Source organism: Aethalodelphis obliquidens, unplaced genomic scaffold, assembly GCF_003676395.1.
Source record: "Aethalodelphis obliquidens isolate GAN/ISIS:26980383/991018 unplaced genomic scaffold, ASM367639v1 scaffold4, whole genome shotgun sequence".
NCBI classification, from domain to species: Eukaryota; Metazoa; Chordata; class Mammalia; order Artiodactyla; family Delphinidae; genus Aethalodelphis; species Aethalodelphis obliquidens.
The window spans coordinates 58,224,451-58,247,008 of NW_020837948.1; the positions used below are offsets into that span (position 1 = coordinate 58,224,451).

The following is a 22,558-nucleotide window of genomic DNA, read 5'->3' on the forward strand; positions in this document are numbered from 1 at the left end:
TTATATATTCTTATGAAGAATGTGAAACGCTGAACCAAATAGTTGACATTTTTACTAATGTTTACATTTTGATGGAAGCAGTTTCCTCTAGCTATCTAACATAGGTCTGATGTAAAGTTCATTTTATTTTTGCTTTTCACTGGAAGCTCTCCTGGCTGTTGCGATCCAAGATGTGTAAAAACCTAGAAGTTAATTTGAAATACTTGGGAGGAACTGTTAATGTTATAAAAATATCTTGTTTATCAAATATAATGAAATAAAACTATTGATGATGAGAATTTACTTTTGAATAATGGAGGCAGGAAAAAAATTAGTAAACGTCTTTCATAAAACTTACTTTGGCCCTTTTTAAAATTGTGCTTTCAGTAGTATTCTCACTAGTTAAACTAACTCAAAGTATTTGATGAAAAATATCTCTTTTTTTTTTTAATATGTTTGTAGTTTATGTGTCAACTCATTTGTGGGAATAGTGAATGAAACTTAGTTTTTGGTAACTATGCCCTTGTTGTGCTCTTTATTTGAAATATCTTCAAAAAAATTATTTGAGTAGAAAAGTAAAAGAATAACGAGAATCTCCCACCAGCTAGAATGGGTATGTTCATGTTTTTGCTGTAGGGTGTAGCACTTCTAAGAATATAATTAACTTTGCTTTTTTTCTCCTTTTTGTCCACAGCCTCACGATTTTGATGAATGTCGCTTTGATATTAGTGTAAATGATAGTGTTTGGTATCTTCGTGCTCAGGATCCAGATCACAGACAGCAGTGGATAGATGCCATTGAACAGCACAAGGTGGGTCTCCAATGTTTACCTGTCCGTAGAGACCTAGGCAAGAGACTGGTGGTAACTCCTTTAAAATAACTGTGAGATGTATATATGTTCCTGAAAAGTTGAACATGATTTTGGTGGTAAAGATTAAAGTAGTACAGATGTAAATTTTTGAAATAATTTTATTTCTAACAGTTGAGTTACACTAAGGGAATTTTCTGTGATAAATATTTTTAATTGTTATTAAAACAAAATATGCCCTTTTATATAAAACAAATTTGGTTTTTATATTTAGGGTTTGCTTCATAGTGAATGCCTTTTATATGATCTGGATAAAAGGATTCTTAAAATAACATCAAATTTTAAAATCCTAATATTTGAAAGCTTCAGTGTTAATTTTTGTTGTCATTTGTAACCATTTGGGTATATTCTTATTATAAACATTTGTAAATTGTTAAATTTTTGTAAATATGAAATTTTCTAATAAACCTTGAGAAAGTCTTCCTTACATAAATGTATAAGCCATATTCTTGTAATTTAAAGCTAGTTTTTGACTTCTGCTATGAATAATTGGTAAGTAGACTAAAGAAATACATGATATTAATAAGTATGCATTATTAGCTAATTCAGTATATCATGGTAAAACAAGGAATAGGGAAAGTTATAAATTCACCATGCCACTCCTGATTGTAGCTTAAGAAAACTTTGGACTTGTTCATATACTTGTCTGTACTTGTTCATTTGGGTTTCACAGAGTTTAGTTGAAACACCTGTTTTGGTTATTTAACAGGCACAAAACATCTACACACAGAAACACAACAAGAAAAACCAGTCTGACCTGGGATACTACAGTCACATTCTTCTTGATATTGATCATGCATTGGCTTTTATTTCTTGATTATGAATTTTTCCCAGCCTAAAGAAATCTGACTGTGTAATGCTTTCTTTTTCTCCTTGTTTTAGCTTTAGAGTTATATTGCTTTAAAACATTTTGTGAATCTTAGTTATCTTGATATTATTACCTCAGAAAACAGTCTAAAAATGAGAAACAGTTTTCTTTTATTTAAAAGTGATGAGCCGATAGCTAAGACATGGAAGCAGCATAAATGTCCATCAACAGATGAGTGGATAAAGAAGATGTGGTATATATATACAATGGAATGTTATTCAGCCATAAAAAGAATGAAATATTGCCATTTGTAGCAATATGGATGGACCTAGAGATAATCATACTAAGTGAAGGAAGTCAGATAGAGGAAGACAAATACTATATGATATCACTTATATGTGAAATCTAAAAAGAAGATACAAATGAACTTACTTACAAAACACAGACTCACAGACATAGAAAACAACTTATGATGACCAGTGGGGAAAGGAGAGGGGGAGGGATAAATTAGGAGTATGGGATTAACAGATATACGCCACTATATATAAAATAAACAACAGAGATTTACTGTATAGCACTGGGAACTATATTCAGTATCTCATAATAACCTATAATGGAAAAGAATCTGAAGCTGTATAGCTGAATTAATACAATATTGTAAATCAACTATAGTTAAATAAAAATTTAAAATAAAAATAAATAACTAAAAGAGATGAGCTAGAATTCCAGAATCTCAGTGCTTTGGAGCTGGGCTTACCTGGATACAAGACACTGCAGCCTCTGCCATGTACGACATATGTGACCTTGCCTGACAGTTCACTTCTTCTAAATGTGTTTAAGAACACATGAAATAATATATGTGAGGTTACTTACCACAGTGGCTGATACATTTTCCCATTTATGACACAGTGGAAAAAGAAAGGGTTTTGGGAGTCACAACTAAATTCACTAAAATTATACCATGTTTTTTATGGATAAAGAGTTCTACATTCAATGAGAGTTGCTAAATGTGCATATAAGGAGAGTGGCCTATTTTGTGTAGTTAATCAGGGCCAGCCCTCTTCCTAGTGATTAAAGACATTAAGTAGAACTAATTTATATGTTTATATCTGAGATGACCTTTAAAGGCTTAATGCTAGCTTTCTCTGTTTTAATTAAGCGTATTTTATTTTGCTCATTCTTCTTAGTAAAGCTGATTCAGGAATCTTTGCAGGTTCTCATTTTATTTTTTCTCCTTGGATGTAGAATGATGTATAAAGCATATATTTCTTCCATATCATTGATTTCTTTGCACCCTTGAATAATGGATAGAATATAATCTTTGGGTCTCCCTCAGAGTATTGTGACTTAATGCTCGATAACAGATTTTTGATGAATTTAAGTTCTTAGACAATAGGTTCAACAACAGCGTTCCAGATACATTGTATAAGCTTTCTGATTTCTAAATATGGTTTATTCATAGCCAAGGAGAAATCATTGTTAATTGTTATTCTTATTAGTACTTATTTAATTTTAATGTAAAACATGTGATATGTACCAATTAAACAACGTATCAGTGAAAATTTAAATTGAATTTGAATTCTAAAAATAGAGTTCTTAAACTAACATAGGAGGGAGAAAATTCAAGTGCTATCACCAAACATAACCAGCAAAGTTTTCTTTTTTTTTTTTCCCCCATAGACCAGGAACAGGGAGGTAGTGAGGAGGTGCATCCTGATTCATTCTTCAAAATCACTTAAGACTATTAATGTGGAACCTAAGTTTAGTAATTTTACTATTTAAGCAAGCATTCTTATATTGATATTCAAAATTAAAATCAAATTGTTAAGGCATGATAATGATGATGGTGATAGGAGCTGCTGTTTATTGAGGGTCACCAAGTACTAATTATTGTATTATGTACTTCATGTGCTTTATTTTCTGTCTACTATCCTGAGAGATGAGGCAAATATTGTTTTACAGACAAGGAAACAGGCTTAGATTAAATTTAAGTAACTTGCCAGAGATTATACTACTTTTTGGCTAGTGGATACTTAGGATTCAATTTTATGTTGATTGTACTTTCTATCAGTTACCATTGGCAGAATGTTTGAAAATAATTCCCATAGTCTCACCTCCTGCAGGTTAGAGTGTGTCATCTGAGTTCTGCTACCATATACATACAAGATAAATATGAACACATCTTTCTGCCCATGGATTGCCATAACAGCGTTTTATTGTAGTGTTTAAGCACTGGATACTGGTGCCTGACACATAGGGGTTAAATCCTGGCACTATTACATAATAGTTGTGTGACCTTGGTACGTTACTTAAAGGAGAAGAGATGACATAATGCAGTATATACCCCCCCCCCACATCTCCCCACAAAAAACACAAAAAACAAACAAGCAAGCAAAATAACCAAATTGTGATAAATCAAGAATATTGTATAATATTGTGTAATATTCCCATCATTCCACCTCACTCACTTCAATTCAGAGTTACTTCCATGGCACCACCTGTCCTTATGATGGCCAGACAGGACACTTGGAACAGCGGACCTGTCTTTTTCTCTTCTGATGTCATCAGATAGTCCCTCATTGCCTTTGCTATTAGGCCTTTGTTAGGGCTTCCCTGATAGGTTTTAGCTGGAGAAATTGGAGGTTTCTATTCTTTCTTTCCAGGAAGCTGTTATGCTCATTATAATAACCTTTATATATCAGTCAGTTTCACATACATACATACATACCAGGAGTTATAAATATTTTATAGAACCTCTTCAACAATAATAATATGGTAGAGGTGATGATGATGATAACAAACATTTTTGAGGATTACAGTGTGCCAGATATAGTGATAAACACTATGCACTTTATCTCATTTTACTCTCACAGTCTTATGAGGTTAACATTATTGTTCTGTTTTTACAGATTAGGAAATTGAGACATAGAGAGGTTAAGTAATTTGTCCAAGGTTAAACTGCTAATTAGTGAAGGAGCCAGCATTCAGACCCAGGTCTGTATGACCTGAGAACCAGAGCTTTTATCCAGCAAGCACTTCTGCCAATCCTATAAGTATGTATTCATGGGAAATATATTTTGTTGACTTAACTCATGGGCTTCTTCAATCACAAGGTTCATATATTTTTTATATTTTCTTCATATCTCTAGTGTTCGTTTTGGACCATAAAGGCTCAGGGTTACAACTTCTATGTAGGAATTAGCAAAGCATTGGACACATAAATTTTCCAGTTGAAATAATTTACAGTATTGTAAAACAGGTTTTATGAGGGAAATGTGTAATTTTTGGAGGTTTTTTTTTTTTCACCCTTTTATCTTCATGGTTAGTGTTAGAATGATCACTGACAGAAATACACTAGGGTTCTATGTTCTTTGTCTAGCTCTGTTGTTTTGTCCTTGGTATTCATTCCAGCATAACTTTCTCAGTACAAGCAAAGTTTTAAAAAGATGATTCTATGATTTAAATTTTCTCAGTATATTAGAAATTGTATAGTTCACTGTGACATTAGACAAGTAGCCCCTGTGGAAGAAAGGTATTTCTGAGGTCATTGTTAAATTCAAAGATTCTATTTTAATTTAAAATACAGAAAAGGGCATATGTATACCAGACCAGTAATTTTATTTACAGTAGTGTGCTGGCTTTATTATGTGGAATCCATTCATATTCTGCATTTCTCCTTAGGATTTGAGACAACACTAAATAAATCTTTAAAGACAGGGTGTGCTCTTTTTTTTTAATCTCTTAGCCATCTGCCATGTTGTCTTTGAAGTTGAACGAGATTTTGTTTGTGAAAATTATTTGAAAACAAAGAGCTGTATGAATGTGAAGTTAAGATGGTTATTTTTTATTTGGATAAGTTAATATATTTCTAGTAAAGATGTATCTATGTATTATCTAAGGGCTTCTGTGAGCGTTTTCTGCGTAATTAGTTAATAAATGAAATATGATAAACCATCTGTTGATGCTACTATTTAAAAGAATTATAGGATTACTCCTGGAATCTTCTACAGTTGCAGTGTGTGTGATTTTGAGTAAACACAGTTTCTTCTTACCGTGAAAGAAATAGACTCCTCTATTTCACCACCCCATCCTTCAAAAAAAAAAAAACTAGCAGGAAGGCTCTCCTTGCACTAGCAGATATAAGAATCTTGTTGAAAAGTTAAGTTTTTTGGCTCTGACAGAGTTTGTGGTAATCATGACATTCCCTCATTTCCATAGGGGAGCAACCTTAGTAGATCCTGAAATTTTGGTGGTCATGGACCACCCATATTCCCCATATTTTGGAAATTATCTGATATAAAAGGAGTCATAGGAAAATACACAATTTAGGGAGGAAGAATCCAGGTAATTTTTACAGATGTTGATTTTCTTTGGTGAGAATCTACAGGCAGTTGTTTTGCAATTTAATGTGTATGCATTTGTTCCTTTGTGAAGGCCCACTAATTCATATGTGAAGCTCCATTTTATTACTTTCAGAAGAAAGGTTTATTCTCTGAGAAGTTAAGGGATTTCTGTCCAGGAAATTATGTGGAAAAAGATTGTCACAGTTGAGCAACCTAAACAATGCCCAAGACTCACTTTAAAGATCTTTTTAAAATTGTATTGCTATTTGCCATAATGAGTTTTCTTTTTCCTGTGGTGTGTCAGGGTCAGCTTGATCTTGGTGTGTTTTCTTTACTTTTAGGAGCAGTTTCTGCTTATTTGACACCTTAATTGTTTTTGTCTTAAATTTGACATAAACTTATTAGAAAAGTATTTTTAAATAGGTAGGTGGCAGAATATACCTGTTTCTTCTTAGCGCTTTTTAAATATCAAAGTCATATAAAGTCATCCTATCTCTGTTTGCCTTTTTTTTTTTTGACCGCACGATGTGTGGCATGCAGGATCTTAGTTCCCAACCAGGAATCAAACCTGCACCCTCTGCAGTGGAAGCTTGGAGTCTTAACCACTGGACCACCAGCGAGGTCCCCCGTTTGCCATTTTTAACCAACTATAATACTGGAAAAATTTCTTAACAGATTCTAGGGGTTCTTTCTATACTTGTCTGCTTTATAAATGATTATCATGTAAACTTAGCTTTGCAATTTTGAATCTGATTAATTGGCAAAGGCTTAAAACTACTATTTTTTAGTGTACACTTTATAGAAGTAATTTCATGGGGTCAGTGGACTAGAACCAATTTTTCTTTTACATTATTTTCATCATTACCACAGTGATGAAGGGAAGAAGATGGAATCAAATTTTACTTCTCCTTTACATTCAAGAATTTTAATTTTTGAGGGAAGTGAAAATCCAGTAACTAGCTGCCGGAGTAGTCAGGGCTTTGCCATTTTCTCAAATAAGTTGTAGAAAAACCCAAGTAGGTGGTATCACAACTGAACTTTATTAACCAGCAAAAAACCTTCATTATGTCTCCGGATGTTTCTCTCAAGATAAGAAATTTGGTTAGTTTCTAACAGTGGGAGTTAATTGCTAAATTGCTTGCAGTAATCCATACATGGTTAGTAAATTTTTTTTAACACCTAAATGTAGATAGTGTCATACTACCATAATTTTAAAGGTTGGTGAAATCAAGAAAGAAAACATGGTATTAACTCATATTCTTAGTGTTCTGGGAATAAAAATAATTCTACTGTCAAGGGCTTTTAAAATAACTTTTTTAGTTTCTGTTGCCTACGATTTTGTTGCATGCAAAAGCTGAATTCACCTGAGCCAACATTTGCATTTGTACTTCCATACGTCACCTAAATACTTAATGAAGTATATCATCTTAAAAAGAGGGAATAAATGTCACTAATTTGTAGTTTTCAGCCAGGTTCTTTTATCTGAGGAAGGTGTTTATCTTTTACCAAGATAGTAAAGGAAGAATCAGGATTTTACATGGAACAGTGAATAAAGATATTTAGGTAGCTAATCATATTAACTGTGTGGTTAGTTGAGGAGAAATAATTTGACAACATTTGATGTCAGAAAGGTAGGGAGAGTCTTACAAGTCAATAAGAAAAGTTTACACAGCACAATTTAAAAAAAAAAAGGCCAAAAGTCTTGATCTGGCACTTCATAAAGAGGATATCCAAATGGGTAATGAACATATGAAAAGGTAGTCAGTGCCATTAGTCATCAGGGAAGTGCAAATTTAAAGCAGTGATACCAGCATATGCCCATCTGAGTGGCTTAAAAAATAAAAAGATGTAACACCAAGTGTTGGTGAGGCTGTGGTACAACAGGTGTAAACTGGTGAAACAATTTCGTAGAATCTACTAAAGCTGAGCATAGTTGTCTGTCTAGATCAAGTGAGTACTGAAAGTTTGAAAACATCTCACAAGTATTGATGTCATAGGTTCATCCATTTTTAGTTAAGCTTTTTAGGGTACAGGGGGTACAGGCCAACCCATGTTACCTTGAAAAATGGGAATATTGCCAGGAACCAAGAAAATTTATAATGCCTTACCTGCAAAGAAAGCTGGAACTGTACACTTGTTTCTGAGTGCTTTTATTGTTAACAAAACTCAGTTACTCAATCACCTGCCCCCACCTACAGTTAATGTAGCTTAGTTTTATTCTGTTATTTCTTCTCTCTTTCATGGCTCCTGTTTATCTGTGTTTTGCTCTCCCGTCCTACTTAGTTTGTTTTTCCTTGCTTTGTCATGACCTTTTCCTACTTTCGACTTCTTTTCGGCTTCAATTCCTGCCGCTATCTGCCCTGATCTCTTGGCATTTCCTAAAGTAAATGTCTTGAGAAAACCCGATTGCCTTTTTACTCCAGGTTACTATTGGCCACCCTAGGTCCAATTATAATGAATTGTATATTTACTTGTACTTAAAGGATAGAGTGGGATTGGCAGTTATACAAATAAAATGTTCTGAAAAGGTATTCTATAATTTTGTATAGATTTTACCAAACTTGCAAGTTTTTGTAATGCTTACCACATATTTGCTACTAACAATTTAGGTAAATATTACTAGATGTTCAGCTGATTTCTCTTTTATTAGTCTGTAATTTGCTTGCAGAATGTTTCTTTAGATAAGAAATTTTAAAAAAAGACAGTTAATCTAGAGTTGAATAACTGTTCCATATTGTTACTATAGAAAATATTAAAGAAAATGAGGCTGTGTGCTATAGAAGTCCTTTTTTTTTTTTTAAACGGTGTTTCAGTATTGTATTTGAATTTTTATTTAATCAGGAGGGAAGATTTCTGACAGTCACCAGGACAGATGGGATTCTGCTTTTTCTATATCTGATGTGGAAAAGTAATGGTGGGTGGCATGGCTTACGCATATTGACAGCAGTGGAAACTATTTTCTAATTTTACTTGCTGAGTATATTGGACATTAGCTGGGAGAAAATGTTTCTTAAAAATATCAAGGAACACAAAACTGCTCTTTTTCACCAAACACATCTTTTTAGCTAATAGCTTAAAAATGATTTTGCTTCTGTTGTCTTTATTGCCTGGTAAATATTCTGGGCTGGTTTGGTATTGAGGTATGAAAGACAGCATTGGGTTAAGAATCGTAAGAATAGGTAGCAAAGTAAATGAATGTTCTACAGGTTAAAATGTTATACTGAAAAAATTCTGTCATTTTTTAGTCATATAGCAAGTTCACATTCTTGACAGACAAGACAGGATCATTGGCAAGAATGCTTGTATCACTGTTCATACCCTAGCCTAGTTCTCTTCAGTAGCACCCCTTTGAACTATACAGGGATAGATGAGTAATTAAGCACTGTTATCATTTAATCCTCCTGGAAGTCTTTCACTGCAAGTGTTATTCCCATTTTGCATAAAAATGAAATTGAGTGGATTATGAGAACATTGATCAGTGAGTGGTAACATTCCAAGAACAGCAACCTCAATTTTTTGTAATACACCCCCCCCCTTTCTAGTTAATTTCAGCTTTTTCTCATGGATGCGTAGTTGAATACTAAAAAATAAATCATCAGTCTGCCTCCTTAAAAGAAGAATCTTCCCCATACAGTTAGATCTAAAAATTCTTAGCAAGTCTTTTAAAACCATTCCTGCAAGTAGTTTTATTGATTAGATTTCATTGGTTTTTGCACTGGTTTTTAAAAGTAATTTTTGTTAATTATAAGGGAAAAAAATACAAAACTACCATCAGTCTTATAACCAAGACAATTTTTCTTCATTTTGGTGTATTTCCTTCTTATTCTCTGTACATTTTACCCCTAAAATATTATGGAAATAACAAGTTTATATCCTGTTTTTTAAAAAATCTAACATCATTTTGTCCATATAACACAGCTTTATTAATATTTCATTGTATTATCATTTTGGTACTCATTTGCTTATTATAAGACCTTTAGATTGTTCCAATTTTTTTTTTTTTGCATTTAGTATTTAATGCTTTCCTACATATTTTCCTGTAGTTTAACTGTGTCCTCATAATAGATTATCAGAAGTAGAATTGCTAGGCTTAAGGATACAAGCATTTTTGATATATGTTGCCAGATTATTTTCTAGAAAGATTGTGCTGATCTACATTCCATCTGCAGAATGTGCAGATCTTCCTTTCACTGCATCTTTACCGGCATTATTAATTTTTTAGCCCTTTCTAAGTGAGATAGATTAAACATGTATTCTGTGACTTTATTTTTTTGTTTTTATTTTTGTAGAGGTGATATATGATTACTGTAATAAAATTCAAACAATATAGAGAATACTGATAACTATTAAAAAGAAAGTGAAAATTTAGGCCACATAGAAATGACCACTGTTCATCCTTGGTAAAGATTCCTTCCAAATATTTCTTTACATGTATGCCTTAGAGTTTTACATAAATGATACCATACTGCTTTGTAGCTTTTCCTTCACTCAACAGTAAGTTATGGGTATCTTTTCATGTTTGATATAGATCTCCGTTCCTCCCTTACCCCCTAAGAAAGGAATTATAGAAAATTTAAGTTTGGGACCAAAGCCCCAGAATAATTAAGAATGTTCATTTACTGACCATTGTTTTATGTGCATCTATTTCTTTTAGGATCCTTGCAGGAAAGAATTAATGGTTCAAGTCCCCTAGCCAAATACCATCTTAACGTTTCAGCAATCCTGCGAGTACTACTTATACATATTAAATCTGTTTTTTCTCTTATTGGGACATTTAAGGGAGCCTCAAAAAGTAATATTAATTGTTTTGCCACTGTCGTCTCTTTGCAATTAGATAAAAAGAATGGGATTATGACCTTTTTATTTTGTGCCTATGAAACTTCCTTCTAAAAGAAAATACATTTACATTGGCCCTTTTCTCTAGGACAAATCATAAATTAAGAAAGTTAATGAGCAGTGTTGGTATTTTGTTACATCTCCTGCTAGCTTCTTTTTACATTTATTTTCCTCTGTATAAGTGTTTCTGGAGTAGAGATATAAAGGAATATCCTGCCTTTGTGGGAAGGTGAAGAAGGAATGGTAGCTAACACTTATTAAGCACTTATGATGTAATATAAATATTACAAAATATTATTAAAGATTTCTTCACTATAAAGCACATTTCTTATAACTTTGTCTATTTCTTCAAGTTCTACTATTTCAAGACATATTTCCTTACAACAAACAGATGCTAGAACAAAAGACTTCATTACAACAGTACTGATACAACACATTTTAAATAATGGATAATAAGTGAATATGGAGGCTGATAGTAGTTTAGTTTAATTGTACTTCTACCTCTAACAGGGACCTATAAGCAGTGTATGGACTTGATCCAAGGAAAATATGGAGCCAAATAGGATTTAAAACAGAAAGTGAAGAATCAGATGTCTGTTTTTAAAGGACCACTCTGGCTACACTAGAAAGGATTTCAAGAGGAACAAGACTAAAAGTAGTTAGAAATCTGGAGGATTTATCCAAATGAGACACTAGGTGACCATAACTAGAAAATGGCATTGGGAAAATAGAGAAAGGGACAGATTTGAGAGAAGTAGAAGCAAAGTCTCTGGATGTTGAAGCAACATAGTAATGATTAACATCATGGGCCCTTGAATCTGGAATTAAATCCTGGCTCCCTTACTTATCATTTGCATGACTCATTATGTAAAATCACCTATAAATGGGTATAATATTAGTGCCCATTTTACTTAGACTATTGAAAGGATTAAGTGAGATAATGCACTTAAAGCACTAGCATCATGCCTGGCACAAAGTAAGTATCCTAAGTATTAGCTTTTACTATTGGTATTTGGTGTTATAATTTATCCAGGGTGGCTCTCTGAAATTTATATATAAAATATCCATGTAAAATTGCTCAATTCTTTCATCAGCCCTCTTCTCAGAGCAAAACAAGAAAGATCTCCCTTATCCTTTAGTATTCACCTTCTAAAGCTAGGGTGGAAAAATTGCTTAGCAGTCTTCCTTTATACAGCCTCATTTGATTTATCTAGTTATTTCTTACCTCCATTTTGTTTTTGTTTGTTTGTTTGGTTGGTTGGTTTTTTTTGTGGTATGCAAAGTAACTCAGTGCTCACTGCTGTGGCCTCTCCTGTTGCGGAACACAGGCTCCGGACGCGCAGGCTCAGCGGCCATGGGTCACGGGCCCAGCCGCTCCGCGGCATGTGGGATCCTCCCGGACCGGGGCACGAACCTGCGTCCCCTGCATCGGCAGGCGGACTCTCAACCACTGCACCACCAGGGAAGCCCATTACCTCCATTTTAATGTCATTAAGAAATGACAACTGGACTTAAGGGGGAAGGTTTAAAAGATAAGACTGAGTTTCAGAGTGTCAAAGTTAGTTTATGTAACTAACTTTGTATCTTTTGTATCAAGGATTGGGTTCTTAAAAAGCTTTTGGTGCAGAGGCTGTACTCATAGCTTCCTGTTAAGTCTACTTTAATTTCTCCTATAGGTAAAACAATGTGTCATGGAGTTCAAAACCCTAAATTAAAACTGTAAGAAAGAGGAAGCTCTGAAATCAAGGAGAGTAGAGGCAGCTATTGTTAACTCTCTACTTCTACAGTATCATCTTGTATTTGGGCATTTTTTTAGTACTTTGGATTTCCATAGGCAGTGTCTTATTTTCTTTTACCCCCCTAGCATTCTTTTAACACTTAACTAGGGTGTGCAATAAGGCCTTGGTTAACCCTTCCAGCCTCATATCACTACAACATTGCTTATTTAGATATTTCTGTAAAGGAAAGCTTATCTCATGCTTATTAGAAGAAAATGCAAAATGAATAACCAAGTAAGGTCCGCAACTAAGGTCCATAAATGACCTTCAAAGGAAGTATTTTATTTGTTACTGGTTTTTAAATTATGATACAAGAATGACTAGGAAACATTCCAGTATGATTTGAGAAAAGTATCTTGAGGGTAAGCAAATGTTCTACTCAGTGAAGTTAACTGTATTGCTGCTGGGTTCTAAGCAGTTAGAAATGGATAAAATCTTTTATAATACCATTTTCTTAAATATATTTTAAAATTTCTTTGATTCATGAGGTACTGCAATTTCTGGAAAACATTGTAGGTTGAACCTTTCCTCATCTGATACATTATTAGTGTTGCTCTTCTGAATAAATAGTGTTTTTTTAAATAAAAATTTATTTATTTATTTATTTATTGGCTGCATTGGGTCTTCATTGCTGTGCAGGCTCTTCTCTAGTTGCAGCGAGCAGGGGCTACTCTTTGTTGCAATGCATGGGCTTCTCGTTGCGGTGGCTTCTCTTGTTGCAGAGCACAGGCTCTAGGCACACGAGCTTTTGTAATTATGGCATGCGGGCTCAGTAGTTGTGGCTCGCAGGCTCTAGAGTGCAGGCACAGTAGTTGTGGTGCGTGGGCTTAGTTGCTCCGTGGCATGTCGGATCTTCCTGGACTAGGGTTCGAAACTGTGTCCCTTGCATTGGCAGACAGATTCTTAACCACTGTGCCACCAGGGAAGTCCAATTGTGTTACGTTTTAATCTTCCCAGCTGGTTCAACAAACGACTTTCTTATATTTGGCCTCCACTGGATGTATACATTTTTAGCCTAAGTTTTGGTATTTAGGTTTAGTATAGAGAATTATAATTCTAGACTAGCCATATCATTTTAAAGATAAGAAAATTAAGTCCAGGGGACTTCCCTGGTGGTCCAGTGGTTAAGACTCTGTGCTCCCAATGCAGGGGGCCCGGGATCGATCCCTGGTCGGGGAACTAAGATCCCACATACCTCAACTAAGCCTGCACACCGCAACTAGAGAAGCCCGGGTGCCGCAACAAAGACCCAGCGTAGCCAAACTAAATTAATTAATTAAAAAAAAATTAAGTCCAGGAAAGTAATGACTGACTTGTCTAGTTGTATAGTGGTGACAGTGACAGTCGAGCAGGTCTTCTCTCTGTTATCATTGTGTTCTTTATATTTCAGAGGCTATCGGGGGATCCATACGTATTTGAAAGGCTAAATAGATGAGATTTTAATATTTATAAACGTGAAATTGTCATGCCAAATTTTATTATAGCAAATAATATATGTTTACCTACAATCATAAATAAAATTGTTGCCATTGTAACTTATGATACTGTAAACCATAATTTTATTGATTAAATTGTTCTCCTGGCTATAGTGTCTTCTCATGTGGTTTGCTTTAAAATATTAATATTGAAAGTAGATGTGTGGGTGCTGGCAACATAGCAAGCGCATTTGGTTTTATTATGGGTTTCAGAGTTTCAGTTTCTGGAAAATGCTCCATTGTTCTAATGTTAAAATGCATTTGGTTTTATTATGGGTTTCAGAATTTCAGTTTCTGGAAAATGCTCCATTGTTCTAATGTTAACATTTAATCTTCTATTTTCTCTCTTCCCATAATTAAAATGGGAAGAAACAATAGGGAGACTATGCCACAAAATAGGTAATTTTTGACACCATGAGGAAGTTAATTTCTTTCTCAGTTATTTTGCTGTGCTTCTTGCTGGAGAGTGTTATTAGGAAAATGAATAAGTTTTTCAAAAGGCAGGTGCTATGAAAAAAAAAATAATAAGCCAACCTATCTCCTTTATTTTATACCACTGTTTTTTGGAGTATAGATAGGCTGATGAACAAACTGTGCAAAATGAAAATATATGTTTATCTCCTGCATGAATAAGCCAAACTATAAAATTTAGCTGTGACTTTAAGGGAGTTTTCAAATCAGTTCTTAGGCATTTCTGGTCCTTTATTAAATTCATAACTTTGAACTATATGACTTAATTTATCAAGATTTTAGGTGTTCTCAGAAAATCAAGATACAGAAAGTACAGGTACGTACATGCAAGGGATTTAGTCTGAAGGTTACTATTGTACTTTGACCAATAGTAACCTTTGTGTCAGCTTTCCAAGTATACTGCTTGGAAAGTGCTACTGACACCCTCTAGTGGCCAAAAGATTACACTCCCCACCCCCAAAATAAGGAGGAATGTTATAACAGAGGTGTGGCCTCATTACTGTAATATTTAAAAGAACCCAACCTTGTTCTATACGGGACATGTTCAATAAGTGTTTCATTGAACCAAAATGTCATTGTATGTTCATGCAAAACATGTTGAGGAATACTGCTTACAAACACACAAATTTGGGAAAGAAGGGTTTTTTTTGCAAAGCAATTTGTGTGAGGGACCTTAAAGCGTATATGTTGAAAGGAAATATTCCTATAGTAACTGTATTTGAATTCCACATTATTAATTTTAGATGGAAACTGGTATTTTCAAAAATACTGTATTGGTGATTAGAGCTTGTAAGTAAGCTCTACTTTTTTCTTATGGAAGAATAGGGTTAAGAAAAAGCCAGCATGCCTTTAAAGTATTATCCCTAAAATCATACCAATGAGATTTTAAAGGCATGTCAAGACTTTGAGGAACATTTAACAGTGTATATCAGTTGTGACTATAAAGTAATTTCTTCCCATTTCCATCCTTGGAAATTTCCCTCACCCCCACCTTCGAAAAGCAGACCTTGTTAAATTCAGAATGAGTATTGTTGCCTTAAAGTAGACATCTTGGAAAGCCAAATAGATGTCAACAACATTGCTGCTTTTCAGAATAGTTTTATAACTTATCTTTTAGAATCATTTTAGCCCCTGTGACGAAGTGTTTCTAAAATACTGATATCTTAATGATAGATTGGATTTTTGAGAGAAATCCAGTACTAAATCAGAGCCATGTCATGTGACTACGAAAGGCAGTCAAGCTTAATTATACAGTTTATAGCTATTTCTTTGAAGTAGTGAAACAGCTTTAAAAGTTTTATTCTGCAACTCCCTGAAATGATTTTAGATAGCTCCATTTTGTGGCTGTATCATAAAATTACTCTAAATATTGTGGTAGTACCATCAGGAATCTTTTATGCAATGATAGCATCATTGGCACAATTATAGACATTTCCAGAATGACCGGTTTTTAAACAGTGAGAATTCATTTGTATGTGCATGTGTGTATTTGTTAAACACTTAAATTATTTATTTTAAAAGTTATCCCAGTGCAGGTACTGACATAGAGTGACAAATGAATCCCCATTATTTAAATTGAATAAAATGGAATTGGTCTTCATGAATATACTTTATTTTCTTTTTCCTTGGAATGATGTATATAATTTATAATGCAGTTTATTTAAGTGAAACTTTATTAAAGGTAGAAATACAATTACTCTAAACTCTTAGCCTCAACATTCATTTACTATCCATTACTTAAAATGTATAGCAACAGTATTGCTATAGTAGAGTGTTTTGTTCTATCATGTCTTTGTTGTAAGGAGATATTACTGTTTTGAAATCGTGGAACCTGAAAAAACAGTCAGGGATGTAAGAAGTATGTTTCATAGTCAAAAAACATTTAGTAAAGCTTTGTAGTGTTTATATTTTGTTTCAAGATTTTAAAGTTTTGACTTACTCCGTTTAGGACTCATTGATATAAAGCAAGTAAATGGAGAGGGTAGATTCATTTGGATTTGGATTTGAAATTGTTTGGTTTTAAATATTTTTCAAATAAATATCCAAAATTTGTTTTTAAATAAAATTTTGATTGTAAATTATGGGGTAGTTTTGTACTTAAATGGACGGTTCAGATTAATTTATGTTGAGAAATGAATGACATATAGGTGTCTGAGATAAGTGATTGCTGAAGTACGTACCTTATATTTTTGGTCCATCACAGGTAGATTTTTCTTATTTTTATTTATTTATTTTTGTGGTATGCGGGCCTCTCACTGTTGTGGCCTCTCCTGCTGCGGAGCACAGGCTCTGGACGCGCAGGCTCAGCGGCCGTGGCCCACGGGCCTAGCCGCTCCGCGGCATCTTCCCGGACCGGGGCACGAACCCGTGTCCCCTGCATCGGCAGGCAGACTCTCAACCACTGTGCCACCAGGGAAGCCCAGATTTTTCTTATTTTTAATTCCAATCTTCTATATTTAAATCTAACGAAAAACTTTACCAAACCAGTACAACAATTAAAATGTAGAAACACTATACTTAGAAAGTTAGCATTATTGTCAAACGAGAAAGAGAAACTAGAGCCATTTTAGTTAAGGAACCTAGCTCAGTACCTTTGTTCCAGGACATTATTTGATAAGAAGTCTTATTTTTTTTATGAATTGCATGATTTCTGTAATTAGAATTTTCTTTTTGTGGGATTCTGTGATACTGAAACAAGCTTACCTATTTTTCTTTAGCTAATTTATTGAGGTTCAATTTATTGTACCTTTGATTCCATCTAGTCATGAGTTTATATGTAATTTGTTAGTAAATTAAGAGTTAGGAATATATTGCAGTACCGTTTATAGGTAGAGTATTTTATGAACAGGCATTATTAAAGTATGACAATCTTTGAATCTTTAGCGACCGGTATGTGCTGGAAGCTTGAATTTTTAAGAAGCTGCACTAGGTGTGATGCCAAAAATGATTAGATATTATTTTACCTCTTAAGTTTAGTGTCTAGGATTAAAATTATGCACAGTACTTGTAAAAGAATAACAGTAGGAAGAAATCAGAGATCCCAAAGTACTTGAGCAGGTTTTAGGTACTTGGAAGTTGTTTTTTTCAAATGTTTAATTCTTTTGTCCATGTTTTTAGTACTGCATTTTCCTAAGGAGGATGGGATGCAAAATTGATACTTTAAAGATTGCCAACTCCATCAAAATTAGATCACAGTTCTGAGTCTAACTAAACCCCAAAAAGAGTTCAGTTATCTTCTATGATGTGATTACAGAATAGACTGGCAAAACTGGGGATTTTCTTTGTGCCATGAACTGTCAAGGTGGCTACAAAAATGGAAGAAATACAGTCTTCTTACAGAAGGTACAAGTCCACTAGTAGTTACAAAATGTAAACTATTAAAATTGAGTGGCAAATGCCATAATCATGATATGTTAAGAATGGTTGAGAATACAGAGACAGACTATCTGGAATAATAGGAAAGGCTTCATTGAGACAGTGGTATTTGAGCTGTGTCAGGGTAAATAATTCATCTATAAAGAAGTTTTCCTTTTTTTTTTTTGGTCCTTGTTCTACCAAAATTTTTTATTGTGGTAAAATATGCATGACGATCTGTCATTTCATTCTGTGACATTAAGTATATTCACATTGTTGTTCAACCATCACCACCATCACCATCCATCTCCAGAACTTTTTCATCTTCTCCAACTCCAGCTCTGTACCTAGTAAATTCTAACTCCTCATTCTCCCCTCTTTCTAGCCCCCTGATAACCACTGTTCCACTTTCTGTCTCTATGAATTTACCTTCTGTAGGTAGTTTTCCTATTATTAAACTCTTTTAGCCAACTAGCCCAGCATGTAGTTGGTATTCAGTAAATTTCTAAATGAAGTGGCAGTTAGGAATTGAAAGCATTGCTTATGCCAGCGGATTGCCTATATTTCTTGAGTGAACTCAAACTACTAATTATTGTTACGGTAACCTTAACAAAAAATTTTTTTGCAATAACCTTATTAATTTATAGGGAAACTTTTGTTTTCTCTTAAGTATTTTTCCAGTTTTATTGAGATATAATTGATATATAACATTGTATTAGTTTAAGGTTTACAGCATAATTATTGGATATATGTATATATTGTGAAAGGATTACCATAGTAAGTTTAGTTAACATCCATAACCTCACGTAGTTAAAAAGTTTTTTTCTTGTGATGATTAAGTATTTTTTATTTAATTTTTTTCATGTAGTTTACTTTCCTTTTTAGACTGAGTCTGGATATGGATCTGAATCCAGCTTGCGTCGACATGGCTCAATGGTGTCACTGGTGTCTGGAGCAAGTGGCTATTCTGCAACATCCACGTCTTCATTCAAGGTTTGTGGTTATGAATGCTTTAGTACTGAATGTTGTGAACAGAACTTATTTGATAGAATAAGTTTTTTGAAAGAATTTTCCTACAATGTAAATTATTTGAAGTTGTTACAGAATAGTTTTTTAAGAGGTAAAATCATGACTCATAAAAATAAAATGAACACACGTCAGAGATTTTGTTTCATTCATTAATGAAATAAGATGTTAAAGAAAAAATGTAGTTCAAAGAAGAATGTGAGGAATGCTGAAATGATTTTGCTAATATATGCAAAACTAATCAATAGTCACACATTAGTAACCAGTGTACCTCCACTGGACAAAGTTCATTTGCTTTTCTATGGACAAGAATCATTTACATTACTCTCAGTTTTCTATGACTTAAAAAGTTGTAAAATAGCTCAAATGCAATGAAATCAAAGACTTCTATATGATCAGGCACCCAGTAAGTATCATGGATGATACTTACTATTCCTTTCAAAGGACACCCAGTAATATTTTTGCCCATTTTAAAGTCTTTCACAATTTATCATCACAGTGTTTAATTTGAAAATATTAAATGTTGTAGTGGCAAGTTGTCAGGCTTGCTCTCATTTCCTTCAGGCTTATCACTATCAAGCCATTAATTACTGAGTTTCAAGTCTGTCCCTGGAAATAATACATTGAACTTGACAACTCTCCCTACTCCATGCCCTCAATAGTAAGATACAGACCTTAAAAGGTGGTGAAATACCATGGGACTAAGAATAAACAAATTCTAGTTTTGTTAACTTGGATTACATCTCCCCGTTTTGTGTTTTGCAGAAGGGCCACAGTTTACGTGAGAAATTGGCTGAAATGGAAACCTTTAGAGATATCCTATGCAGACAAGTCGATACTCTACAGAAGTACTTTGATGCCTGTGCTGATGCTGTCTCCAAGGATGAACTTCAAAGGGATAAAGGTTAATTAGGCTATTACCACTATTTAAAGCCTCTTGATCTTAAGGGTAATGTCTTTAAGTGATGAAGGTAATTATAGTCACTTTTGCTGTACACCTCTAATGTAACAGATTTCAGTGTCCACATAACTTGTCTACTTGAATAACATCCTAATTAATCTGATCACCCATACCACATATCATTGAAGATTTTAAAATGGTTTTTGAACTCTTTATTCCATTAAAAAATATAATATCATCTTGATAATATGGGGCATTTCACATGATTATGTCTAATAAATGTACCCTATGACAAGTCTTAGAGACAAGCATATGTTTATGTTAAATCCTCCAGATCTGGAATCGGTCGATCTTTTCATCCCTTGCTCTTCCTCTTCCTCTCCCTCTTTACCTCTTTTTCTCTCCTTCCCTTTGTCACCCTCCCTTCCTCTGGCCTTTTTCTCATAGAAGAAGTCAATAATGGAATTACATACACATGTAAAAGTAATTTTAGTGAGTTTTTTTTAAGAGAGATGATCTTTAGTTATAATGTGAATTTTGAAGTTACTTTTCATTTGTTACTGCTAAATATTACTGGTGTTGTCAATATCTGTTCTTTAGTTTTTCTCTTAGTTTGTTACAATGGGCAAAAATGAACTACTCATAACAGTATTACTAAATCATTCTGAGTTCATACCCAGTATAACTAAGTTGCCTAACATGGTTTCGTTTCTTGGTCTTATTAAATGTCTTTGATCTGAATTCATATTCTTTTTGTTGACTTGCTGGCAAGATGGTGGAGTAGAAGGACGTGAGCTCACCCCTTCTTACATATTCTTTTTGTCTTCTCTGTTCTTTGTTCCCTTCTTCTGCCTTCTTTTGGATTGAGTATTTTTTATAATTCCGTTTTCTATCTCCTTTGTTGGCTTTTTAGTTATACTCTTTGTTATTATATGGCTACTTTAGGGTTTATAGTATGCACATTTAAGTTATTACAGTCTCCCTTCAAGTAATATACCCACCTCCTGTATTGTTTAAGAACCTTAGAATAATGTATTTCCATTTCTCCCTAAGACTGTGCCAAGGCAGTTTCGCATTCTCTAGCCAATTCCCTGTGAATTATTCCAGGTCTGTGTTATAGGAACAGGTGTTTTTCCCTGCCCCACATAGGCTTTGGGTACTCTTCCCTGGTGGAATCCTCTCAGATGGTTCTTTCTATGACCTCTATAGTTCCTCAACTTGTATGTGCTGTCAGTACTCTGCGAAATACTCAGGGGGACCTTCTGCCCATCTCCAGAGTTCTCTCTCTGTACAGTTGTCTCCTCCCAAGTACTCTGCCTTGTGAACTCTACTGTCCTTTGTCTCTCTGGATTCTCAGCTCCATTTCTTCACCTCAGAGAGTCTACCAGGCTCCTCCTGGGTTCCTCATTACTCTACAGCTTGGAAACTCTCCCATGGCAGTAAGCTGGAGCATTCACAGCACTCACATCATTTGTTCCCCAGCCCTTAGGGATCATTGTCCTTTGTTGCCTAATATCCAGTATCTTGAAAACCATTGTTTCATATATTTTGTCTGATTTTTTAGTTTCATGCTAGAGTATAAATTCTCTCCCTGTTATTCCATCTTTGCCTGAAGCGGAAGCCCATATTCCTCTTAAAGCACTTAATTTTACCTGAAGTATCCTTGAAGTTCTTTATATTTGATGCACTTTTAAGTTTTTGGTTCTTTAACATTTAATATTTATTTCTCTAAAAATAAAGACAGTTGAACTTCTATTTCTCATTAATTTAAAAAAGTATGTATACTTTTTTTTTGTCAAATTAGACATTACACATCAGCTTTCATTTGCTTGCAAATAGCCTTTAAACTAAAACAGAATGTGTACAGGTTTGGATTCCTTGTTTATTTTTAAATGATTCACGTCAATAATATATAGCATTTTAAAGACAAAAGTGATAGTGGAAGGAGTGGAAGTTGGGATGTAATAATAACCATGTTGTGTAGAAGATTTGAAAAATATTTTTAAACATTATTCATGTTTTATTATATAGCAGCAGTCATAGACTAATGTATTAGTTGTTAGGGATGCCATCGCCAAAGTACTCTACAGACTGTGTGGCTTAAACAACGGAAGTGTATTTCCTCACAGTTTTGGAGGCTAAAAATGTGAGATCAAGGTTTTGGCAAGTTTGGTTTCTTCTGAGGGCCATGAGGGAAGGATCTGTTCTAAGCCTCTCTCCTTGGTTTGTAGATGATCATCTTCTCCCTGTGTCTTCACATCATCTGCCTTCTGTAAGTGTCTGTGTCCAAATTTCCTCCTCTTATAAGGACACTGGTCATATTGAAGTAGGGCCCATCCTCATGACCTCATTTTAATTTGATTACCTCTGTAAAGACCTATCTCCAAGTCCAGTCACATTTTGGAGTACAGGAAGGTTAGGACTTCAACATATGACTTTGGTTGTGGCACAATTCAGTATATAACAACTGATTTCCCTATAAATGGCTATTTTAAGAAATGTTTTTAAGAGTACATGCTGAGTAAAGGTGAAATAAGAACATGGACCATAGTTTCCTACTTCGACTATAGACTGGAATTGCTGACCTAAGGATCTCTATAGATGTACTTTCACTAAATTATCAAGACTAAATTATCTGTGACTTAAAAAATTTTTAAGAAGAATCACTGTTCTTCATTAAGTGTGTCATTGAAATGATAATAGCAAGCTCTCATTTTAG

General features: G+C 34.1%; 1 protein-coding gene across 3 annotated transcripts in view; it reads left to right on the forward strand.

The window, feature by feature from the left end:
* CERT1 (ceramide transporter 1) overlaps positions 1–22,558 on the forward strand; it is a 128,995-nt gene that overhangs the window by 37,843 nt on the left and 68,594 nt on the right. For all 3 annotated transcript variants that reach the window (XM_027100810.1, XM_027100808.1, XM_027100809.1), the window contains 3 exons: positions 674–790; positions 18,798–18,905; positions 19,704–19,842. In XM_027100810.1, the coding sequence (XP_026956611.1) occupies positions 674–790; positions 18,798–18,905; positions 19,704–19,842 (364 nt within the window). The remainder of the gene's footprint in view (positions 1–673; positions 791–18,797; positions 18,906–19,703; positions 19,843–22,558) is intronic.